Genomic DNA, 21,689 nt, shown 5'->3' on the forward strand with positions numbered 1-21,689 from the left:
TAATTAAATACAAAGTAATTGGGAGGAGAACTAACATCTAAGGGGAACAGGAAAAGTTTTGTGAAGAGGACAACACTTGAGCTGACTGATGGATGGATATCAGTTATTACTGAAATCTATCTCATGTCCGCCCCTTTTGCTCCATTCTGTGAAGATTAAATTTAACTCTCCCCTGATTATAACAATGAAATTAATTGACTCTCTCCTGATTGTGAAGATTAAATTGTTAACTCTGACTGTTTTTAGAACAATCTACTTAAAGCTGAGTATGGAGATCTGCCCATTTTTAGATCTAATCACCAAAAGTGTAAACATCCCACTTAATCACTGAGTGGGAGGTCTGTGACTCACATTTGTGATAGTGGGTGACAAATCAGAATTGACTGACTGCCTCCTGGGCAGTCCTAGAGCAGAACATCAACTGTGATTGGTAGGCATAAAATTAGGGGAAGACACAGGAAGTGACACAAGAGAAAATGTCTTTAAAAGGGAGTGACAACTTCCTGAAGGAAGGCAATTCTTCATGCTTTCGAGTTAAGGCTGGTGAAGAGGGGCAGAAGGATCTGCTGACTGGACCTGAGACCCAGTTCCTTAGACTGACATGTGGTGGGTGAAAACTTGACTCTTAACTACTGGATTTTTCTGAAGAGACTTCCCCAGATCCTGGGCTACAAGGGCCGAAGCCTATCCAGTTGAGGACTAAACTCCCTTGCCCGGGGTTGAACCAGGGAGCCAGAGATAAATTACTTAGTGTTTAGGCTAGATATCTTACCTTATCTTTTCTCTCTGATTTCTTCACTCTTTCTACAATTTGTAAATAAATCTCTTTGGAATTAATTAATTCCTGGTGATCACACTCTTAAATAATCCAGTCCAACCCTTTTATAAATAATCCCGTTTCCCCCTTACAATTCACAGACATTATCCTAGTTCAAGCAACTATTACTTATTTCCCATGCCAGTAGTTTTCAAAAATTTTGTTCTCAAGATCCTTTTAGATTCTTAAAAATTAAAGAGGATCTCAAAGAGCTTTTGTTCAGGTGCATTACATCTGGTAGTATGCTATTAAATTAACAACTGACTCTTTCGAAAAAACAGCATACATACTTTCATATTTAATCTACATTATTCACATTTTCTCTATCGCTTTCTTAAATCTAGACAATCAACAAAACAGTAAGTCAAGCCCCTATCTGTAGCATTTCTAAGGTGGTTGGTGGTTTCTATACCAATTTCTAAAGTATAAATAAATGCTCACACTAAAAAATATGACAACTGGCTTTCACAAGTCAGTTCAAACTGGCTCCAAAATACCTTTGATTATGTCTGCCAACATTTACAGCATTAGAAATAAAATTTTTAAAAAAACAAAATAGTTTTGCCCTCAAAGACCTTCTGGAAAGAAGTTCACTTCAAGAGCTGCTGTCTTAGATTACTGTTAAAGCCTGACAACTGGTCTGCTTTCAGCCTCTTTTCTCTCTATAACCCATCTACCATGTGACTGCCAAACTGATACTCCAAAAATGCAGATCTGATCAAATCATTCTCCAGTTCGAAAGGCTCCAATGGTTTCTTTTTGCCTTCAAGAAAAAACACAAACTCCTCTGCCTGGCTTTTTAAAGTCCTTTGCACTTTGATTCTAGTTTACTGAAATTTACTCTCCCCAGTACCTTCCTGCATTCCAGACACATTGTTCTACTTGCTATTTCCCATATTATATTCTATCTCCTATCTCTCATTTGCTCAGGCTATCTCCACACCTAGAATGCACACTCCATCTTCACTTTTGGAAATTATCTACTTTGCATGAATTTTGTATTTTAAAACTTTCTGCAAATGCATTGTTTTCTTTCAGTAGGATATAAGGTCCTTGATGGCAGAGACTGCCTTACTTTTCCTTAATAAGTATCACAGGAGATATTTTTAAAATGCTAGGGGAAGAAAGGAAATAAGCATTAAGTGCCCAGTGTGTCTCAGGCACCATGCTAAGCATTTTGCAAATATTATTTCAAATGATTCTCAAAATATCCCTGGGAATTAGTGCTTTTATTATCCCTATTTTATAGTCAAGGCAACTGACCTGCCCAGGATCATACAGTTTGTAAATATTGGAGGCTAGATTTGAATTTAGATCTTCCTGATTCCAGGGCCCTAGATATCTCAGGGAGGCAGAAATTAGGAAACATTATATTGCAAGTGTGGGGGATGCCCTTTAAAAATACATGAAAGCAGGAAAGGAATCTGATCTTGGGAACAAGTAGCAATCCAGTTTTGTTGGAACATAATTCTTGAAGAACAATATGAAATAAGTCTGGAAAAGCAGGTTGCAGTCAAATGGCAGAAGCTTTTAAATGTTTGTCTGAGGAGTTAGTATTTTATCCTAGTAGCAATGGGTAGTCAGTAGCAATAGAATATTATTTTACAACTCTGCAAACCAGGAACAGCTAGATGGCTCAGTGGATTGAGAACTAGGCCCAAAGATGGGAAGTACTGGGTTCAAATCTGGTATTAGACATTTCCTGGTTATGTGGCCTAGGCAAATTCCATTGCCTAGCCCTTACCACTCCTCTGTCTTAGAATCAATACTGTTAAGACAGAAGGTAAGGGTTTAAAACAATCCATGTGTAAATTATATTTTGGCTTTAAATGATAAGCACAAATATTCAAATACATGAACAAGAGCATGAGAAAATAAAAAATGAGATGGTAATCAAATGAAAGAAGTTAAAAGGGGGAGAGAGAAGGCATCTAGCTTGGGGACAAGATGATAGTGAAGTGGAATCTAAAGAGTGTAGATGATGGGAAATGAAGAGTTAGCTGGGCATCTGAGCTCTCTTTATATAAAGGATCTGGGAGGAATATTTTACTCTACTCTCAAGGCTTCCAATCAGAGAGGCAGAGGCTAAATGAGGATTCTGATGAGGTATAATTATCAAAGACAAAGCACTCTCAGAGATGGCAAGTTCCTGGTGATGGGCTTTCTGGGAGTGGGGTAGAGGTGGAGTTATTGATGGGAAATGGATCTTGGGATGTCTTGCAGTGATTCTTTTGCCATATGTTTTGTGTCTGGTACTTGATCCTTGGCATTGTAATTCAATTGGCAAGAAAAGCAAGCAGTATATAAGACAGAACTACAGTTTAATTTACAATTCTTTTTTTTCCGGACTATGTATACAGAAATGGTCATTTTCATTTGGTATTCACTTAGTTCAAAATAAAAAATGTTTTTCTTCAAGAAGGAAAAAAATGTGTTGTTTTTTTCCTTTCTTGAATTAGATACAAAGCTCACTCCCTTCAAATGACTCATTGGGTTATTTTAACTAGAAAGTCTGAAAATAAGGAAGAAAGGTAGCTTGTCATGGGTAGGAAGAGTGCTGAATTTGGGGCCAAGGAGTCAAGCTCAAATCCCAGGTCTACTACATATTACTTCTGCTGTGTAGATTACTGAACCTCTCTGGGCCTTAGTTTTTTCACCTTGCAAAATGTAAAAGATGAACTGAAGCTCTTTTCAGTTCTAAATCTACAATCCTATAATAGCTATTTGCCTGTTGCTTTCATCGTAAATAAGTTCAAAGCAACCTCTTTTCCCAGTCAGACATACCCAAGATAAAGTCTTATGCTGCTGCTTGAGGAAGGTATACAACAGACTTTGAAAGGGCTTGGAAAATTTATTTCTCATTTGTAGATCAGTTACTACTAATTTGTCATACTAGTTTAAGAAATCTTTATCATAAGCTGACAGTACTTATTATCACAAATTTTGAATAGGTAATAAGGTTTATTGAGTTTCTCTCAACACATAAAACTAACAAAACAAACAACCTCAAAATGAACTTTTATTATTACTGACTTAAAAGGGAATATATTTTTCATGTATGAGTCTAATAATGAAAATAATATAGAAATATGATGACTCATTTCAAAGGAAACTAGAATAAATTGAAAAATGAAATATTCCTACTACTTAAAATATACTTAATTACCTTTACTTGAGCTTGAGGCTGTTTTTTTCAAAGACACATTATCTTCAGAGATTGTAAGACGCCTTAACACATCAGCCAAAGCTGCCTTGAGAACTGTTATTTCATCTTCTTGTTGCTGAACTCGCAACTCAAGAGCACAGAGTCGATCCTGGACATCAGAAGTACTTGTAGCAGAGATACTATCATCTATTAAAATATTAAAGAGAAAAAAGGTATCTTCAAAATAAGTTCTAAAAAACTATATCCAAATAAAAATCACAAGAAAAACAGTAGATAAATTAATTTTTAAAAATCTGAAGACTGGTGAAACCTTAGACTTTTGTAAATTGATTCCAATGAATTTGTTCCAATTGTGATTTATTTTCATACTTTGAAACATAATCCTTTTTAATGTAACAACAAACTTCCATGATCAAACTTTTCTTAGGATGATTACGGAGTATTATATAGTATGTTCTGTAAAAATAGACTTGAATCCAGGACTTTAATCCTCAGAAATCCTTGCTCCACTTCCCCAGAATGCCCTCTAATCTCACTGAATTCTCACCTGGGCCGAGAGCGAGATGGGGTATTTAAATCTGGTTGTGAATAGGCTCGGCCCTCTTTTTACTTCCGCTTCGGAGCACACACGGCTCTCCACCTAGCAGGCAAGATGTGAGTGGTTGTGTCTAGGCCTCTCTCTGGCCTAGAAACGTGCTTTTCTTACTTGTATATTCTTAGGTTCTCAATCTTAAATAAACCTCTAAAAAAATAATACTCCTTGCAGAGAGAAACTAATTTCTATCTTGCCTCAGTCTCCCCAAAATTTTTAATCTTTACAGTTCACATATAATTTCTGCTTTCATCTCCAGAACATCTGAAAGGAATCATTCTCAGAAAATTTGACATCTTCAAAGATAGTAAACTTTCTATCTTTGGCCACTACAAATTATTGTCTCAGTGATTATCATCCTTATATGTGAAAATATATTGTGAAATGATTTGTGGGTTGCTTTGTCCATTTCCATTTTGAATGAACTACTTGTATAGTTCCTGTGAACCCAAGGTCAATGGCCAGAAGTCTATTATTATACAAACTCTGTTTGTATGATCACTTTCTCCTTTTTTGGGGGTGGGGGGAGAGGAGAAAGGAGAAATACAATTTAATCAATATTATGTTCAAATACAGTTTTTAGAATCCTAGAACGTTGAATCTGGAAGAGGTGTTAGGGGTTAATATAATCTTCTGATTTGATGAAAAGGAAACTGAGGCTTAGAGAAGTTATATGACTATCCCAAGGATATAGACTAAGTGGTGCTGCCACTAGCAGAGCTTTCCGAATATCAGTCGAATGCTTTTCTAACTATGTCAGTTAGAAAATAGTACCATCATTTAAAAAAAAAATCTGTTTGTTAATCTTTAGGCCCCCAACTTGTAGGTCAAGCTGGTAAAGATATACTATGACTGCCTACACTTTATTTAACTAATCTAACCCAGGTGACATAGTGGATAGAGCACTGGGCACAAAGGCAAAAAGACAGTCTTCTTCCTGAGTTCAAATATGGCCTTGCACAGCGGTGTGACTGTGGGCAAATCACTTAAATCCATTTGCCTCAATTTCCTCATCTGTGAGGAAATAAACTGGGGAAGGAAATGTCAAACAACTCTAGGATCTTTGTCAAGAAAATCCTACAAGGAGTCACATAAGACTCCGACATGACTGAAGTAACAGTCACCTCTAGAACTGTCTTGAAACTTATAAAATGTTCTTTTTAAAATTCCCTCCTCCCCTATGAAGTATTTTACAGTTTCTAAATACAGTATATACAACTAACATTGCATTATGTCAGCAACAACATGAAAAAATAATGTATTTCTTTATGCTTCTATAAAACTTGAATATGAGCTTGAAATTACTCATCCTTCACAGTTTGTTAAATTCCTTTACTAACATAGTATTTACTGATTGTGATATGTAAGAAACTCTCTGAAAACTTCATTTGAACCTCACCAAAACTCAGTGAGGTTAAGTACTATAGTTATTATTACTGTTTTACAGATGAAGAAACTGAGGTTTGGAGAGAGGATACTTAACTAGCTTATAGTCATATATCTATTAAATGTCCAAGAGATGGAATGTGAACCTAGATTTTCTTGAAGCTTGAATACTCTCTACTACTCTATGCTGTCTAGGTGAAAGATGTCATTCACACCAGTGCGAAGAACAGACTGGAATCAGGGAATCATATGACCATAAAGGGATCATCAAAATTTATCTAGTCTATCACTTCTCTGTCAAGAGATGGAGATTATCAAAAAATCACCTAGTTGCCAATGATAAACTCAAGTCACCTATCCCAGAGCAGTCACAGTTCTGGATACTGAAAGAATTGGCAAATGTCACTGCTGTCTATGATATCTTAAAAATTAATGGAAAATGGGAGAGATCCTCATGATACTGGAGGACAAATGATGATTTTTCAAAACTTGGAAGAGAACATTATACAAACTATATACCAGTGAGTTTGACTTTGATTCCTGGGGAAAATTTGAAAGTATCATTAAAGAGATGGTTGACCAACATCTACAAAGGAAAATGGTGATTATGGAGTCCCCATGGCTTCAGTAAGAACAGGTCATGTCAGACTAACTTCATTTCCTTTTTTGACAGGATTACTAAACTAAAAGATGAGGGAAATGGGGTGAATGTAGTGTACCTAGATTTTAGCTGTGGAGGAGAGATATGGATTGTGTTATACAATCAGATGGATTCAGCATTGACTAGACAGAGAAAATGGTGGTTCATTCTGTCCTGCTTAACATTTTTTAATTAATAACTTAGGTAAAGACTAATAGTTGGAAGAAACAGCTAATAAGCATTTGACACAGTCAAGACTGAAAAGGATCTAGGCTATGTTTAAGAAGGTGAAATTCAATAGGGACAAGTCTTGCATGTGGGTGCTAAAAAAATTAACTTTACGTAAAGTACAAAATGGAGAAATCATGGATGGTGTGGAAAGGAAACTAGACTAACAGTTTGTGTGTGGGAGGGCCAACTGGGAGTGGCAGTTGGGTCTTGTGGCGAGTACCTCCTGCCTGGGGGGGGGGGGAGAAGGGGGGGGGGGCTTGCTTCCGGGTGTTGGAGGAGAGAGGAGCTTGTTCAACCCAATCTGGAGTGGCATGCTCTTCTTGGTTCAGCCCAAAGACACAGGCTTCTAAAGGTTAGAATTGTTCTTGTTTTCTTTCTGTCTACTGCTAAGATTCTGAATTAGAACAACGAGAGTAGACAGGAGTGGGACAAACCCTCCCTCTGCCAGCCTCTAGGGCCTGGCCCTATACTCTGAAGCTAAGGAAAAATTCCAATTCCAACTGGATTATTAAACTTTATATTATTTGAATTCGCAGTCAGATAAGTGGACTATTTCTTCTGGTCATAGAGGGAGCTGAACTTCAGTTTCAGTCATTCAAAGACAAACCATCCTTATTGGACCCCTGCTGTTTCCTCTCAGCAGGGGGCATCTCCCTCCCTTGCCTCACCAAGCAATATACCCTCTCTCCCTTTAACTCCTCCATACCCCATACAAACCTCCCATTATTCCCCATTTATCCCCTGTTTTCCAATCTTCCTATTTCCTTTCCCAATAAATATTACAATGGGCAGATCTACTTTGCCCTCTGGTTCTGAGATATACGAGCAGTTTTCTTTTAGGGTATTTTTGGTCTGTTTCCTTAGTATGGCTTTCAGGTAGTCCAATGGGACTTAAATTATCTCTTCCCAGATCTCTTTTCCAGGACAGTGTCCCACCCCTACTGCCCCCAACTATGAGATATTTCACATTTTCTTCTTTTTCACCTTCCATTTTTTGAACTTTTAAGTATTTCTTGATGTCTCACGATGTAATTTACTTCTCTGTGATCCTATTTTGGGAGGTGTTATTTCATGGATAAGCTTTTCTTCTTTTTGCTCCAAGTTATTCTTTTCCTATTTTTTTTCTTTACTGTTCTCTCATTTGTTTGTTTTTTTAAAAAAATATCACTTTCTTAGCTCCCCCACCCCTAATTCTTTATTTATGTCTTCTAGGAATTCTAGTTGGACCTCTGCTGAGTAATTTTCTTTGAGTCATTGCTTGTAGATATTCTGGAGTGATTCTTTTTGACTTTGTGTCTTGTCTTTCCTTCTCTGTCAGTATAAGAACTCTTTATGGTGGGATTCTTTTCTTCGTCTAGTTCTTTACTTTGGATTTTATATTAGAACTATACTTAAACAAAACAAAACAAAACAGAAACAAACCCTTACCTTCTGCTGTCTTACTATCAATTCTAAGACAGAAAAGCAGTAAGGGCTTGGCAACTGGGGTAAAGTGACTTGTTCAAGGTCACAGAGCTAGGAAGTATCTGAGGCTAGACATCCTTAGTTGTTTGCTTCTGAACTTGTTCTTTGATCAATACTCAATTAGGTCCTGTGACCATACCCCTAGATCTGTGTTGGTGAACCTATGGCATGTGTGCCAGAACATGCTGGAGGCTGCTCCCTTCCCCTCCACACATGCCCGAGGACATTTTTCACATGACCTGCCCCATTGCCCAGCAGCCCAGGGGGAATGTTTCCTCCCTCCCCTGTCTGGGGTAAGTTGGGGGGGAGGGAAGAGCTCACATGCAGTGTGAGGATTGCAGTTTGGGTACTCAGTCTCTAAAAGGCTTGCCATCACTGTCCTAGATATAGATTCTTTTCAGTCCACCCTGGATGTGTCCTGGAATTAAATAGTGACAGTGCTGCCAGATGGTACCTGTTTCCTGCCCTAGTTCAGGAATTCCCTGGTGCTATATGCCCTGATGTGGTCTAGTACTCTTAAGTCCTTGGGCATTGGTACCTAGTTTCAGTGTCCCTGGACACAGCCCATCCTCAGTATCTGCTTCACTTCTGTGTCAACCTGAGTTGGAAAGATGATTCACTCTGATTCTTTTCTTAAGATTTTACAATCAAGATTCAATCTAATATTATTTTCTAGATTATTTTGTGGAGGATTATATTTGTGGAGGAAGTTTGATGGGGAATCTGAGCTATGTTGCTTCTTGCTTTTTTACCTTCTTTACTCCAATCCAGGTGAATGGATTTTAATGGACCAAAAGCTCAATAAGTTAGTAGTCTGATATGGCAGCAAAAAAAAACCTGAAGTGATTGGTCTTCATTCAGAGAAACATAGCTACCAGCCATTGTTGGAAACCTAGGGTTGGTCAAACTACACACTGTTAGGTTTCTAGAGCCATAATCTCTCTTAAGAGGCAACTTTCTTTAGTACTTTTGAAAAGCAATTTCTTGACCATTGCTGGGCCCTATTTGCTACTAAATAGATAATGTGGAATGTCATATTATCATCCTTCTAGGTTTGCCTATTATGAGTAGGGTGATACAAGATGGTTCCTCTAGCAAAATGGGTAAGGCAAAGGGGTTTCTATTATTAAATGGAAATAGTACATTCAATATCATGTTCACCTAGATCATTTAGGTGGCAGGGCCTCTCATGAACTATCAGAAGCTGATGCTTCCAATTAGTGTCCTGATTCCCTCCCTCCTCTATTAGTCTAGTAGGCCTTCATCTAGATAGACCTGATTCCTGAAGAATGTAACTTTGCCTGGCTCACTGGTGGCTCCACAATAAGAGAAATATATTCAACTGAACTTTAGTAGTAATTAATCCAATAATGAGGTAGATATACCCTGAGGAGTGGGAATTTTTTAAAAAGTCTTTCCATGGTGCTTATGAACTTCACGGCTGATGTATGATAAAACTTTAAAGGGATGTTTTGGATAAGATTTTAATCTATCCTGGATTCATGGTCAGTGGCTATGGTTTGGACCAAATGGTCTGGGGCCTGGAGAAGATAGGACCAACTTATCAAAAGCTCTTCCTCTGAACTTCAGGATCAACAGAAGAATTTTACCAATGTCTCCGATGGGAGGTGAAACTGAAAAGTGAATTTAATCTGGAAAAAAGGGGATTCCCTTAACTGCCTTGGTGATAATCCAGAGTTCCTAGATGAAGACAAGAAAGTCCTTCCCATGGAAGCTGGCAGCCCTTCAGCAGAGGTGTACAAAAGGACAGAGATTTAGTATAAGTCTTTGTCCTTCCTAACTCTTCTTCCCATGCTACTGGGGGTAAGTGCAATGTAGCATAATTTAGTGTAGTGTTGTATATATGTACATATACATACATGTGTATATATGTAGTATATATATAGTAGAACTACAGTATAATGTAGTTCAGTACAATATAATATACTGTAGTGCAATGTACTGTACAGAGTAATGTAGTGCAGTGAAGGGTGTATATGTTCTGACTAGATCATGAATGACAAAACAATGAGGGGATGTGATACAGAGAAAAGTTTCAGTATTGACAATGGCACCTGAGAGGGTATGACTTCTTAGCTTCCTTTTCTACTTAAGTTATGTGTAATGGGGAATGGTGTCTACACTAGAAGCAAAGCCATCTGTATCAAGATCCTGATGTTTCTATCTTTCTTTTTTTTTAAACCCTTACCTTCCGTCTTGGAATCAATACTGTGTATTGGTTCCAAGGCAGAAGAGTGCTAAGGGCAGGCAATGAGAGTTAAGTGACTTGACAAGCGTCACACAGCTGGGAAGTGTCTGAGGTCATATTTGAACCTAGGACCTCCTGTCTCTAGGCCTGGCTCTCAATCCACTGAGCTACCCAGCTGCCCCCTAAGATCCTTATGTTGTTCTTTTTTTAAAAAAATATTTAATTAATCAATTTAAAACATTATTCCTTGGTTACATATTCTTTCCCTCCCCTTCCCTTCCCATAGCCAACATGCAATTCCACTGGGTTTTACATGTGTCCTTGATCAGAACCTATTTCCATGTTGTTGATGTTTGCACGAGGATAGATCCTGATATTTCTAATGCTATTCCTGCTCATTATCACCACTTTACAGTTAGCAGACATGCTGTGAACTGCAAAGATTTAGTATCACCAAAACATAGACCAGACCAGTAAGATCTGGAAATCAATCCTTCTGAAGGGAAGGCCTAGGATTTTTGATCTTTATTCTCTATTTTCAATTTCCCTTTTGGAGAGACTGTTGTCTTTTGCTGTGTCCATTTTTGTTTTTACTAGACTAAGCTCCTTTCCCAGTGCTGCCTACTCCAGGCTTCTTTCTTATGTTCCTGAGATTGATGTTATCTATTAATGGCTACTGCTCTTCACAATACTCCTGTATGGCTACTCCAGATTAAAATGGATTTTGGGAAAGGCTTAAAACAAATAAAAATTTAATAAAATATAATGTTAATTTTTGTTTTCTAAGTCAATATGAAGCCTGCAGACCCTTATGTATGGCTTAGTGGCCCATTTCTCCTTGAGTTTGACACTACTGATCTAGCAGACCTTTTACTACCTTGTTAATGAGGACATAGTAGGAACATTATTTACTATGTAGGCTAGGTTGGTTTTCCCTTAAAAGGTTGATTATAATGACTCATACTGTTACAAGTCCCTATTGCTGATAATTTTTGTTCATGAGTTCTGAGCTGCAGAAGTGCTACTATTAGGGCACAGAATACAGCTTTGGGGGAGCATCTATGGTGAACAGGCACAACTTAGATGAAAATCCAACAAAGGATACTGAAAAAGCAGTTAGATAAGTAGAAGAACCAGGATAGAGTAATGTGAGGAAAACTCAGAAAGAAGATCAAGGAAATGAAGTTGATCAACAATGTGAAAAGAAGTTGTAGAGAGATCAAGGAAGATAAGGATCGAGAAATATCTATTTAGATTTGGCAGCAAAGGGATCATTAGTAACTTTGAAGAGAATACTTTAATTAAATGTTGAGGTCATAAGACAGACTGCAAAGAGTTAAGTGAGAGCAAAGGAAATGGAGGTACCACAAATATGTATATTTTTAGCTGTTTAAATGCCTCTTCCCTACTTTCCCAAGAAACTTCCTTCTCCTGGCAGCTATATGGATTAGTTGTTCAACTGCTGAACCTGGAATTAAGAAGACTCAAAAATGTATCTGGCTTTAGATACCTACAAACTAATTCTAAGCAAGTTATGTACATTTTTTCATCATTAATTTTCTCATCAGTAAAATGAAGGTAATAATAGCAACTATTGCGAAGTTCAAATAAAACACGTAAAGTATTTTACAAATCTTAATGTTTTATAAAAAGTTACCATTATTTCTAATAATAATTCATTAAAGCATTTATTAAGTTCCTACAATGTGCTAGTCATTGGGAATATAAAGACAAAGATGGAAAAGTCTTTCAAGGAGTTAATAGTCTACTGAGGAGGAGTTGTTAGGGGTTGGGGAAAATAAGTTGTAATTGGAAAAGAGATAGAAAATATAAAATAAATTACTTATGGGTTAGGAGAACATTAACAACTGGGGGATCAGGAGGGTGGTTCTTGAGGTGAGTTTTGAAGTGAGCTATGGATTCCAAAAAGTAGAGGGAGAGAGAGTATTCCAAGCATAGAGGCCAGTTTTAATAGCTTCCTGACACCACTCCTGCCCTTTTCTCATATCCTAGAACCTCCATTTTGGGAAAATATTTAATTAATCTATTTAATTAATTTAGAATATTTTTACATGGTTACAAGATTCATGTTCTTTCCCCCCTCTCCTCCCATGTGTCATTGATCAAGACCTATTTCCATTGAACCTCCATTTCGGGGAAGGGCCCCAGAATAACCAATCCTCATTCTCCAAATTTAGCTATAATGCCTCTGGTGGGTAGCTCCTTCTTTTTCTATCCCCCTTTTCAGATTCTCTTTAATGTTTTAACTTCCTCCAATGTAAGCTCCTTGATGGTAGGCATTGTATTTTTGAATATATTTATATCCCAGGGCCTAATTAGGACAATGCCTGGCAAATAATAAAAGTCTCTGGCACACTGTAATTGCTTAATGGATGCCTGTTAAGAGTCTAAACTATTTAAAGGCATAGTGAGGAAAGCAGAGTCAAATGGTAGAGAAGCAACTCAGTTTTGCTTATCACTATCTCTTATCCATAAGGACCTAGAAAATGTACCTGTCATAATTGTGATTAAGAAAGTTGAGGAAAAATCACAGTGAGTCTTTCTTTTCCAGGGGATCAAACAGAAAAGTGTTATGAACCCTCAGGACAGAGTCTGGTCAGGAGCATGAGTAGCAGCAGGGAACATTCCAGCACACAGGGACATTAAAAGAATGCAGGACACGGAACACAGCTTTTTGTAGAGCAAAAGAACTGGGCTTATAATTAAGAACAATATATCAAACAAAGATGAGTATAATAATAAAAGGTAAAAAAATGGCTATTTAATGAACTAAAAATTCAACTATTCCTGGGGGGTGAGGGAATCCAGAACTCGGTAGAAAAGCTGATCTCTAAGAAACATACAAAGGTAATGAAACACTAATCATAAGCAACCCAAAATGTCAAATTGCTTGATTCCTATATGGGAAAATGTCATCTATGGTCTCTGGGAATTGCATCACTGCCTTGGTATTTTGAAGGGGCATGAATGGAGAGAAGACAGCAGGTTGTGGTGAATGAATGGAATGAGCTAAAATGACAGGGGAATAGACCAGGAGATGGTAGGGTGGAATGGCTGTCTCATATGGAAGAGGAATGAGTGGAGGAAATGCCATGGAGAAAGGGAATAGGGGAGAAGGTCTGGTAGTACTAGAATCCTACTTTTTTCAGACCTGGAATAAAGATAGAACAACATATGCAATTAGAAAGATAAAATTTTTCTTAATGTATAGAGAAACAGGAGGGAAGGAGGATGTGATAAGGGGAGTGGGTACACATGAAGAGGTGGGGGTAAAGTGAGGGGATAGGGACAGACTCTTAGGACTAGATGGAAGGGATTTTTAGAATCAAAGTCATATCAAGAAGTAGAAGGGCATGGTTGTGGGGATAAAGAAGGGATTTTTGGAATGGTGGATAGAAAAAGAATTAAAAAATAAAGGGAGAGGGACAAGGGAGGAACCTTTGGAAAAGTGGGCCAATTTGGAACTAAGAGGGCAATGGATGAGGATAACGGAGGGTTTTGGCGAAAGGGTGTGAATTGGGAGAGTCATTGGTCAAAGGAAATTGGACATCTGAAGAGGGATACAGTGGAAAGAAAGGAAGAGGGAATAAATAGTGAGGAGGAACAGAGAGTAGATGGAAATGCATGGCTAGTAACTGACACTGAGTGTGAATGGAAGGAATTCACCTATGGGAAGAAAATGGATAGCTGGAAAGGCTCAAATCCCAGGACAATGTGTTGTTTACAAAAAATCCTCACTGAAAATGAGGGACACACCTAGAGTGAGGGTGAGGGACTAGAGCAGAATATACTATGTCTTAGCTGATCCAGAGAAGGCAGGAGTAGCAGACATGATCTCTGACAGAATTTGGGCTAAAATGGATAGAAGCGGAAGAGATGAACAGGGTAATATATGCACACCAACTATGTAGCACCCAGATTTTTAAAGGAAAAACTAAGGGAGATACAGATGGAAACATAACAAAATAACAATAGTGGGGAGTTTAATTTTTCCTTCTTAGAGCTAGATAAATCAACCCCCCCCAAAAAAATAAATAAAAAAGAAGTTAAAGAGATGAATAGAACCTTAGATAAGTTAAATATGATAGATATTGGGAGAGCCTCCACATATCTACATGAAGTTAGCAGTAGATCTAAGCCTGAGAGTACCCATAACCAAACATAGTTTCTGGTGGGCCAACAATGGTTGAGAAAACATAATGTTCTGCAAAAGTCTTACTTTAATCTTACTTTCACCATAGCATGAAGGTAATTCTGAATCCCTGAGAGGTTGTGGCATTGGTACAAAAGTTCCACTGGGTATGACCAAGCTGGAAAGAGGGTTTTGGAATGAGTATGATTCTGGCAACAGACTGTTTTGAGTTAATTATGGTCCTAGTACTGTATGCTAACTGTGAACAAGACAGGTTAAAAATTATCAAATTAAATGCTGATAGGAAAAATGGAGAAACAGGCCTAATATATTGCTAGAGTAGCTGTGAATTGTTTTTGTTTCTTAGAAAACAAGATAGAAATATATATTAAGAGCTGTAAAGCTTTTCATGCTCATTGACCTAGAGATCCCATTACTAGGGTTAGGTCTTAATGGCATTATTGATGCCACTGTATATGTATGAAAATATTTGTGGAAACTTTGTAATGATAAAATAACTGGAACAGCACAAATGCAAATGAATGGGAGAAATAACTGAAGAGATTGCGATATTTTAATGTAATGGTCATTTTATGAGAAATGACAAATATTGAAAAAATAAGGAAAATAAGAGAAATATATGAAGAGATGAAGACAAGAAAAGAGACTAACATATACTAGGATTATAATAAAGAAAAAACAATCACAAAAACATGAGAAAAAAGTATCCAAGTAAAGGAACTCAAAAGTAGATATTTATTTATATATGTATATAATATAATATATATTATATACATATATATTTTACATATTTTTAAACAAATTATAAATAATGTAGAGTTTATGGTTTTGCACATAGTTTTGAAATTTGTTTAATTAAATGTTTTATGGTGGTGGTTATTAAATATATAATAATAAAAAAGGAAGGCAAGACTATGCTTAATACTGAAAACCAAGACCAAAACAAAACAAAAACAAAAAACCACCAAGCAAATTCTACCAAACATTTAAAGAAAAATTCATTCTAAGATTGCATAAATCTGAAAATATATTTAAGGCAGAGGAACTATCACATTCTTTCTGACACAAATATATTCTTCATACCTAAACCAGATAGTCAAAACACAGAAAGAAAGCTATAAAATCTATTTCCCTAAGAAATATTGATACAAAACTTTTAAATAAAATGCTAGTCAAGTAGATTGGAATAATATAGCACAAAGGTTACACAGTACAACCAGGCTAGATATTGTAGAACTGGTTTAATATTGGGAAAACTATAATTGACTATATTAATAAAAAAGTATATATAATTTCTTTGATGCAGAAAAAGCTTTTGAAAAAATATACTACCCACCACATCTCCTGTTAAAAACATGAAAAAGTATAGGAATAAACTGAGTTTACTTTAAAATGAAAAGCATTATCTATATAAAACCGAGAGTTGAGTTACTTGTATGGGGAAAAGTTAAAAGCCTTTCCAATAAGATCATGAGTAAAGCAAGGATGTTCATTATCATCATTATTTAGTATTATATTAAAAATGCTAACTAAAGGATTTAAGATGAGAGAGAGAGAGAGAGAGAGAGAGAGAGAGAGAGAGAGAGAGAGAGAGAGAGATTAAATGAATAAAGATAGGCAAAGAGGGAAGTAAAGGTATCTTTTTTTGCATATGAAAATTTACTTAAAGAGCCCAGGAGAGTCAACTAAAAATAATTAAAATAATTAACAACTTTAAGTTGTAGGACATAAATAAAACAAACCCACAAACTAATTATAATTTCTGTATATCACCAATGAAATTCAGCAGCAAGAAATTTCATTTATAATAATTTCAGTCAGCATAAAATACTTGGGAATCTACCTGCCAAGATATACCCAAGAAATAGATGAACACATTATAATAAAAATGACAATACTATCTAAATTAACTTACTTATTCAGCGCCATAACAATCAAACCAACAAAAGAATCATGTTATAGTTAGAAAAAATAATAACAAAATCCATCTGGTATAGCATAAATAATAATTAGATAAATACAAATTAAAATAATTTATTCAGAGGTATCACCTGACACCCCCTAGACTGCTTCAAGTTGAAAAATAAAGGAAAATGACAAATGCTGGATGGTTGGAAAACAGGTACTTTAAATACCTTGTTGATGGAGTTGTGAACTAGTCCAACCATTCCAGAAAGCAATTTGGAAAAAATGCTATTAAACTGTGCACATTCTTTGACTGAATACCAAAGGGATCAAAAAAATATCTGTTATATATCTCTTTTTGTCATGGTCCTTCGAATGGGGAATGGTTGAAAAAGTTATGGTTTATCGACCAATCAATAAATATTTATTAAGTGTCTACTATGTTCCAGGCACAGGGCTAAGCACTGGGGATACAAAAAGAGGCATGAGATAGTTCTCACCCTCAATGAGCTCACAAAGAAACCAAAATACATACAAACTAGCTATCTACAGGATAAACAGGAAAGAAGAAGGCACAAGAATTAAGAGGGGCTTCGTGTAGAAGACAGGATTTTGGGACTTAAAGGAAGCCAGGGAAGTCAGCAGGTATAGCTAAGAAGGGAGAGTACTCCAGAAATAGAGGATGGCCAGAGAAAATGCCCAGAGCCATGAGATATTGAAATGTCATTTGAGCAACAGCAGGAAGGCCAATCTTAATAGAACAAAGAGTATGTGGTGGGGAATAAGGTCATAAAGGGAACTGGAAGGGTAAGAAGGGGCTAGGTTATGAAGGGCTTTAAATGCAAAATAATGAATTCAAAGTCCTTCATAACCTAGAGCTAGTAGAGTTCATTGAGATGTAACATGGTCTGATCCACCAGCAGATTATACTGCAATAATCCACGTGCAAAGTGATGAAAGCCTGTACCAGAATGGTGTCAGTATCATAGAAGAGAAAGGACGATACTTAAGAGTGAGTGCAAGGGTGAAATTGACAGAACTGGGCAACAGATTGGATATTGTGGGGGGGGATTAAACAGTGAGAAGCTGAGGATGACTTCTAGGTTATAAGTTTGAAGGTCTGGGAGGATGGCCCTCAACAGTAATAAGAGTACATGGCTAGGAAGGGGAGGGCTTATGGATAAAGATAATGAGAGTTCCATCAGGGATATGTTGAGTTTTCAGAAAAGAACAGTAATCTTAAAACAACTAAAAATGAAAGTTGCAAAATCACAAAGAACAGCCACTGCACCCAAAGAAGAGATATGAGAAGACAACTTTTATTTTAGAGAGATGGTAAGTTCTACAGGTATTAAACCTTTTCTTTTTGATGCGTTGATTGTTTTTGTAAAGTTTTTTGGTTTATATGATACGGCTCTCTTAAAAGGGAAGGAATACAGGGAGAACTTTTAACTTTTTTTAAAGAAAGATATGACCAGACTACACTGGCAATATTGAGAATATTTCTTGATATTACATATTTTAAGGTCATTGAAAAAGCAGGTAAGGAGAAAGTCTTTAATGTCATGCCATATAAAATAAAACTGAAAAAACTGGGAATGCTTAGCTGGTTAAGAGGAGGTCAGGACTGATATCTTCAAATATTTGAAAGGTTGTTTCAGGGGATGGATAAGATTTATTCTGCCTGGCTCTAGATAACTGAAGTCAGAGAAACAGAAGTTGCAAAAGGGGAAATTTAGAGTTAATGTCAGGCAAGGTTACTTAAAAAATGATCCAAAAGTCAAATGGGTTTCTTTGGAAGGCACTGCCCAGGTTCCTCCTTATTGGAGATGTTCAAGCGGAGACTAAATTATCCCTTTTAATTACTATAGTTAGAATTCTTGCTTGTGCTAAATGAGGGGTCCAAGTTATCAACTAAGGGATCAGTGGAGAGATTTTGAGAGGTTAAAGAAATTTCAAAAAATATTTTATAACTAATAACTATCTTTATATTTTCTAAATATTTTATTTTCTGCATTTAAAAACATTCTCAGAATCACCCCTCTACCTTAGAATGATACCGTTCTAAGGCAGAAGGTAATAGTTAAAAAAAAAAGCAGAAACTTCTGTTGACTATTGCGGGAGAGAACAAATGCATAATACAATGTAGAATTTTGTTTAAATATATATTGGGAATATGTGAATTAAGAAAATATTGTACAGAAATTTTGTTTGTTTTTGAAATTCAAAATACATTTTCTCTTTCCATAAAAATATGGTACTAATTCCTTGAAGGCAGAAACTATCTTTTTGCTTGAATTTGTATCCCCAGTACTTAGCAGCCTCTGGTACAGTTGTTTTCAGTCGTGTTTCAGCCTTTTCAGTTGTGTCCAACTCTTTGGGATCCCATTTGGTGTTTTCTTGGCAAAGACACTAGAGTGGTTTGCTATGTTCTTCTCCAGCTCATTTTACAGAGGAGGAAATGGAGGCAAACAGGATTAAGTAACTTACCCAGAGTCACACAGTTAGGAAGTGACTGAGGGTGGTTTTGTTTAAACTAAGGTTTTCCTGACTCCAGGCCCAGTGTTCTATTCAATGTGCCACTTAGATGTTCCACAGAAACATAGTAGGCACTTAAAAATGCTTTCTGAAAAAAATAAAATTGCCTACTTAGCCTTTCTGAGCCTCAGTAAAAAATATATAAAGTAATCACAAGGTAATTTTTTAGAGTAAGGTTTAAGTAGCTGGGTAGGACTAGAAATCAGAGGACTACTCATACATATGGTGATGTCTGAACTGAGATTTAAAGCAATCTCTGGCCAAGAAGCACAGATGAGAAAGAAATGAATACATGACACATAAAGCAGCCTGTGCAGAGTCATATTAAGGTATATGCAATATTTTGTGTGAGGAGAAAGGTCAGTTTGGCTGGATCCAAAGAGGGTATAAAAGAGAGTAGTAGATTATAAGACTGGGAATATAACTTAGAACAGTGATGGTGAACCTATGGCATGGGTGCCAAAGATGGCATGCAGGACACTCTGTGGGCATGAGGCTACAGCCCCCTCCCCCCAAGTTAATTACTAGAAAGGCAGAGAGATATGGGCAGAGCTGCTTTCCACCATGCCTGATGACATTTTTTCACATGACCCGCCCCCTTGCTCAGCAGTCCAATGGGAACACATAGAGGGATAAGGTAGGCAGCTGGTAGGCAACAGAGTTGGAGGGAAGCAGAGTGCTCTGGTCACTCCCCTTCTAAACTTGCAGAGGACATTCCTCACTTTACCAGCCCCTCCACCCAGCAGCTCAATGGCAGCACTTTCTCCTTCCCGTGTGTGTGTGTGTGTGTGTGTGTGTGTGTGTGTGTGTGTGTAGAGTGTGCCTGGCACAGCACTTGGTCTAAGGAGGGGTGGGGGTAGAACCCAGCTCTGTCTCTAAAAGGTTCATCATCACTGACTTAGAACAAGGTTGTGAAAGGTTTTAAATGTCAAGAGGAGTTTTGTTATGGAACCATTGGAGTTTACCGTATAGGAGAGTGCCATGTTCAAACATGTGATTTAAGAAAATCACTTTGGCTGCTATGTGAAGGATAGATTAGAAAGGGGGAGGACCTAAGGTAAGAAGGCTATTATAGCAATCTAGCCCAGAGATGATAAAGAGTGAAGGAGATGGATATGAGAGATTTCAAGGTAAAATTGAAAAGTCTTGGAAACAGACTGTATATAAGGATGAGGTAGAGTGAGAAGTAAAGGCTGATTCCTAGGTTGCAATCTTGTGAGGATGAGTGACAGTGTCCTCAAACAAAACATGACAGTTTGAAGCTTTGGGGAAAAGATGTAAAGTTCTGTTTTGGACATGTTGAAATTTGGGATACCCTGAGGACTTCTAGCTTGAATGGATTCTGAGATCTCTTCCAACTCTTAAATTCTGTCATCTAATCCAATTTCCTTACTACATTCATGAGAAAGTTGAAGTCCAGGAAGGCATTTGGCCAAGAAAAAACTATACATTTACCACTTTTTACAATATACTAGGCATTCCTTTACATTTTATAGACATTTTGAATCTTAAAGGGAAACAGGATTTTCATCATATTTACATTGCCTAAATTATTTACCAGGGAAGAATAAGTTAACTGACCAATGAAGCACAAGAAGGTGCTGGTGGGTTATAATTTTTCCCTGAACACTGCTAACATTATGCCCATATATGTACACACATACATATATACACACATATCACCAATACAACAGCCTAATTCAATTTGAGGAACATAACCATACTATAAAACATGGGATACTATCTGAATTAGAGATTTCTCTTAATATTTTCTTGTTTATTTTTTATAAAAAAATTTCAATTTGTATATAAGAATTATTTTTAAAAGTTATAATTTGTTCTCTGATACCTGATGTTCTTCTCAACTACAAGCACTTCATGTAATCTCAGGAGAAATGGAATTTCATTAAGCCAAAGTTATTTTAGTTTATTAAAAAAAAAACAAATGCCATATAACAGTTTTTTCATGATTTGAGGGTGAGAGAAAGGGAACATAAAGGTATCAGAAAAATCAGTTCCAAAGCAACAGTTTTATATAAAGTAATTAATTCTACAAGGCTGAGAATTAGTGTTCTAATGGCAAATCTATACTTATAAGTAGTTTAAAAAACATCATTAATAATAACCATAATAACTAGCATTTATATGTAGCACTTAAAAATTTGCAAAGTGCTGAACATATAGTATATCTTGTTTTTCCTTTTGAAACTTTAAGAAAAATATATTAATTCCAAACATGGTTTACAATTTATTCCAAAGACCAACGTGCTAGAAATGGGAACACAAAGAGGCAATAGAAGTGAGCAAAGTTGATTGTGATTAACCACAATCTTACCTCTTACCACTATGACACCTATGTTACTTAGAAGCACATGCACACAGTATAAAGTCAGAAGATTCTTTAATTTGCTCTTTTATCATATCATGTTCTTGACAATTGTGTAGATTGACAAAGACAAAGGAATTCACAGTGAAAGAGGTGAGAATGAACAAAATATTAACTTTACTGTTACTTTTACTAAATATAAACCTTTATTTAGGTGACAAAAACCCTTCTAATGCATTAA

The 21,689-nt window shown here is 36.6% G+C and overlaps 1 protein-coding gene across 8 annotated transcripts in view; it reads right to left on the bottom strand.

Annotated features, from left to right (window-relative positions):
* EML4 (EMAP like 4) overlaps positions 1–21,689 on the bottom strand; it is a 162,496-nt gene that overhangs the window by 89,701 nt on the left and 51,106 nt on the right. For all 8 annotated transcript variants that reach the window (XM_056824147.1, XM_056823992.1, XM_007476897.3 and 5 more), the window contains exon 2: positions 3,984–4,169. In XM_056824147.1, coding sequence (XP_056680125.1) covers positions 3,984–4,169 — 186 coding nt within the window. The remainder of the gene's footprint in view (positions 1–3,983; positions 4,170–21,689) is intronic.

Source organism: Monodelphis domestica, chromosome 1 (genome assembly GCF_027887165.1).
Source record: "Monodelphis domestica isolate mMonDom1 chromosome 1, mMonDom1.pri, whole genome shotgun sequence".
Lineage (NCBI taxonomy): Eukaryota > Metazoa > Chordata > Mammalia > Didelphimorphia > Didelphidae > Monodelphis > Monodelphis domestica.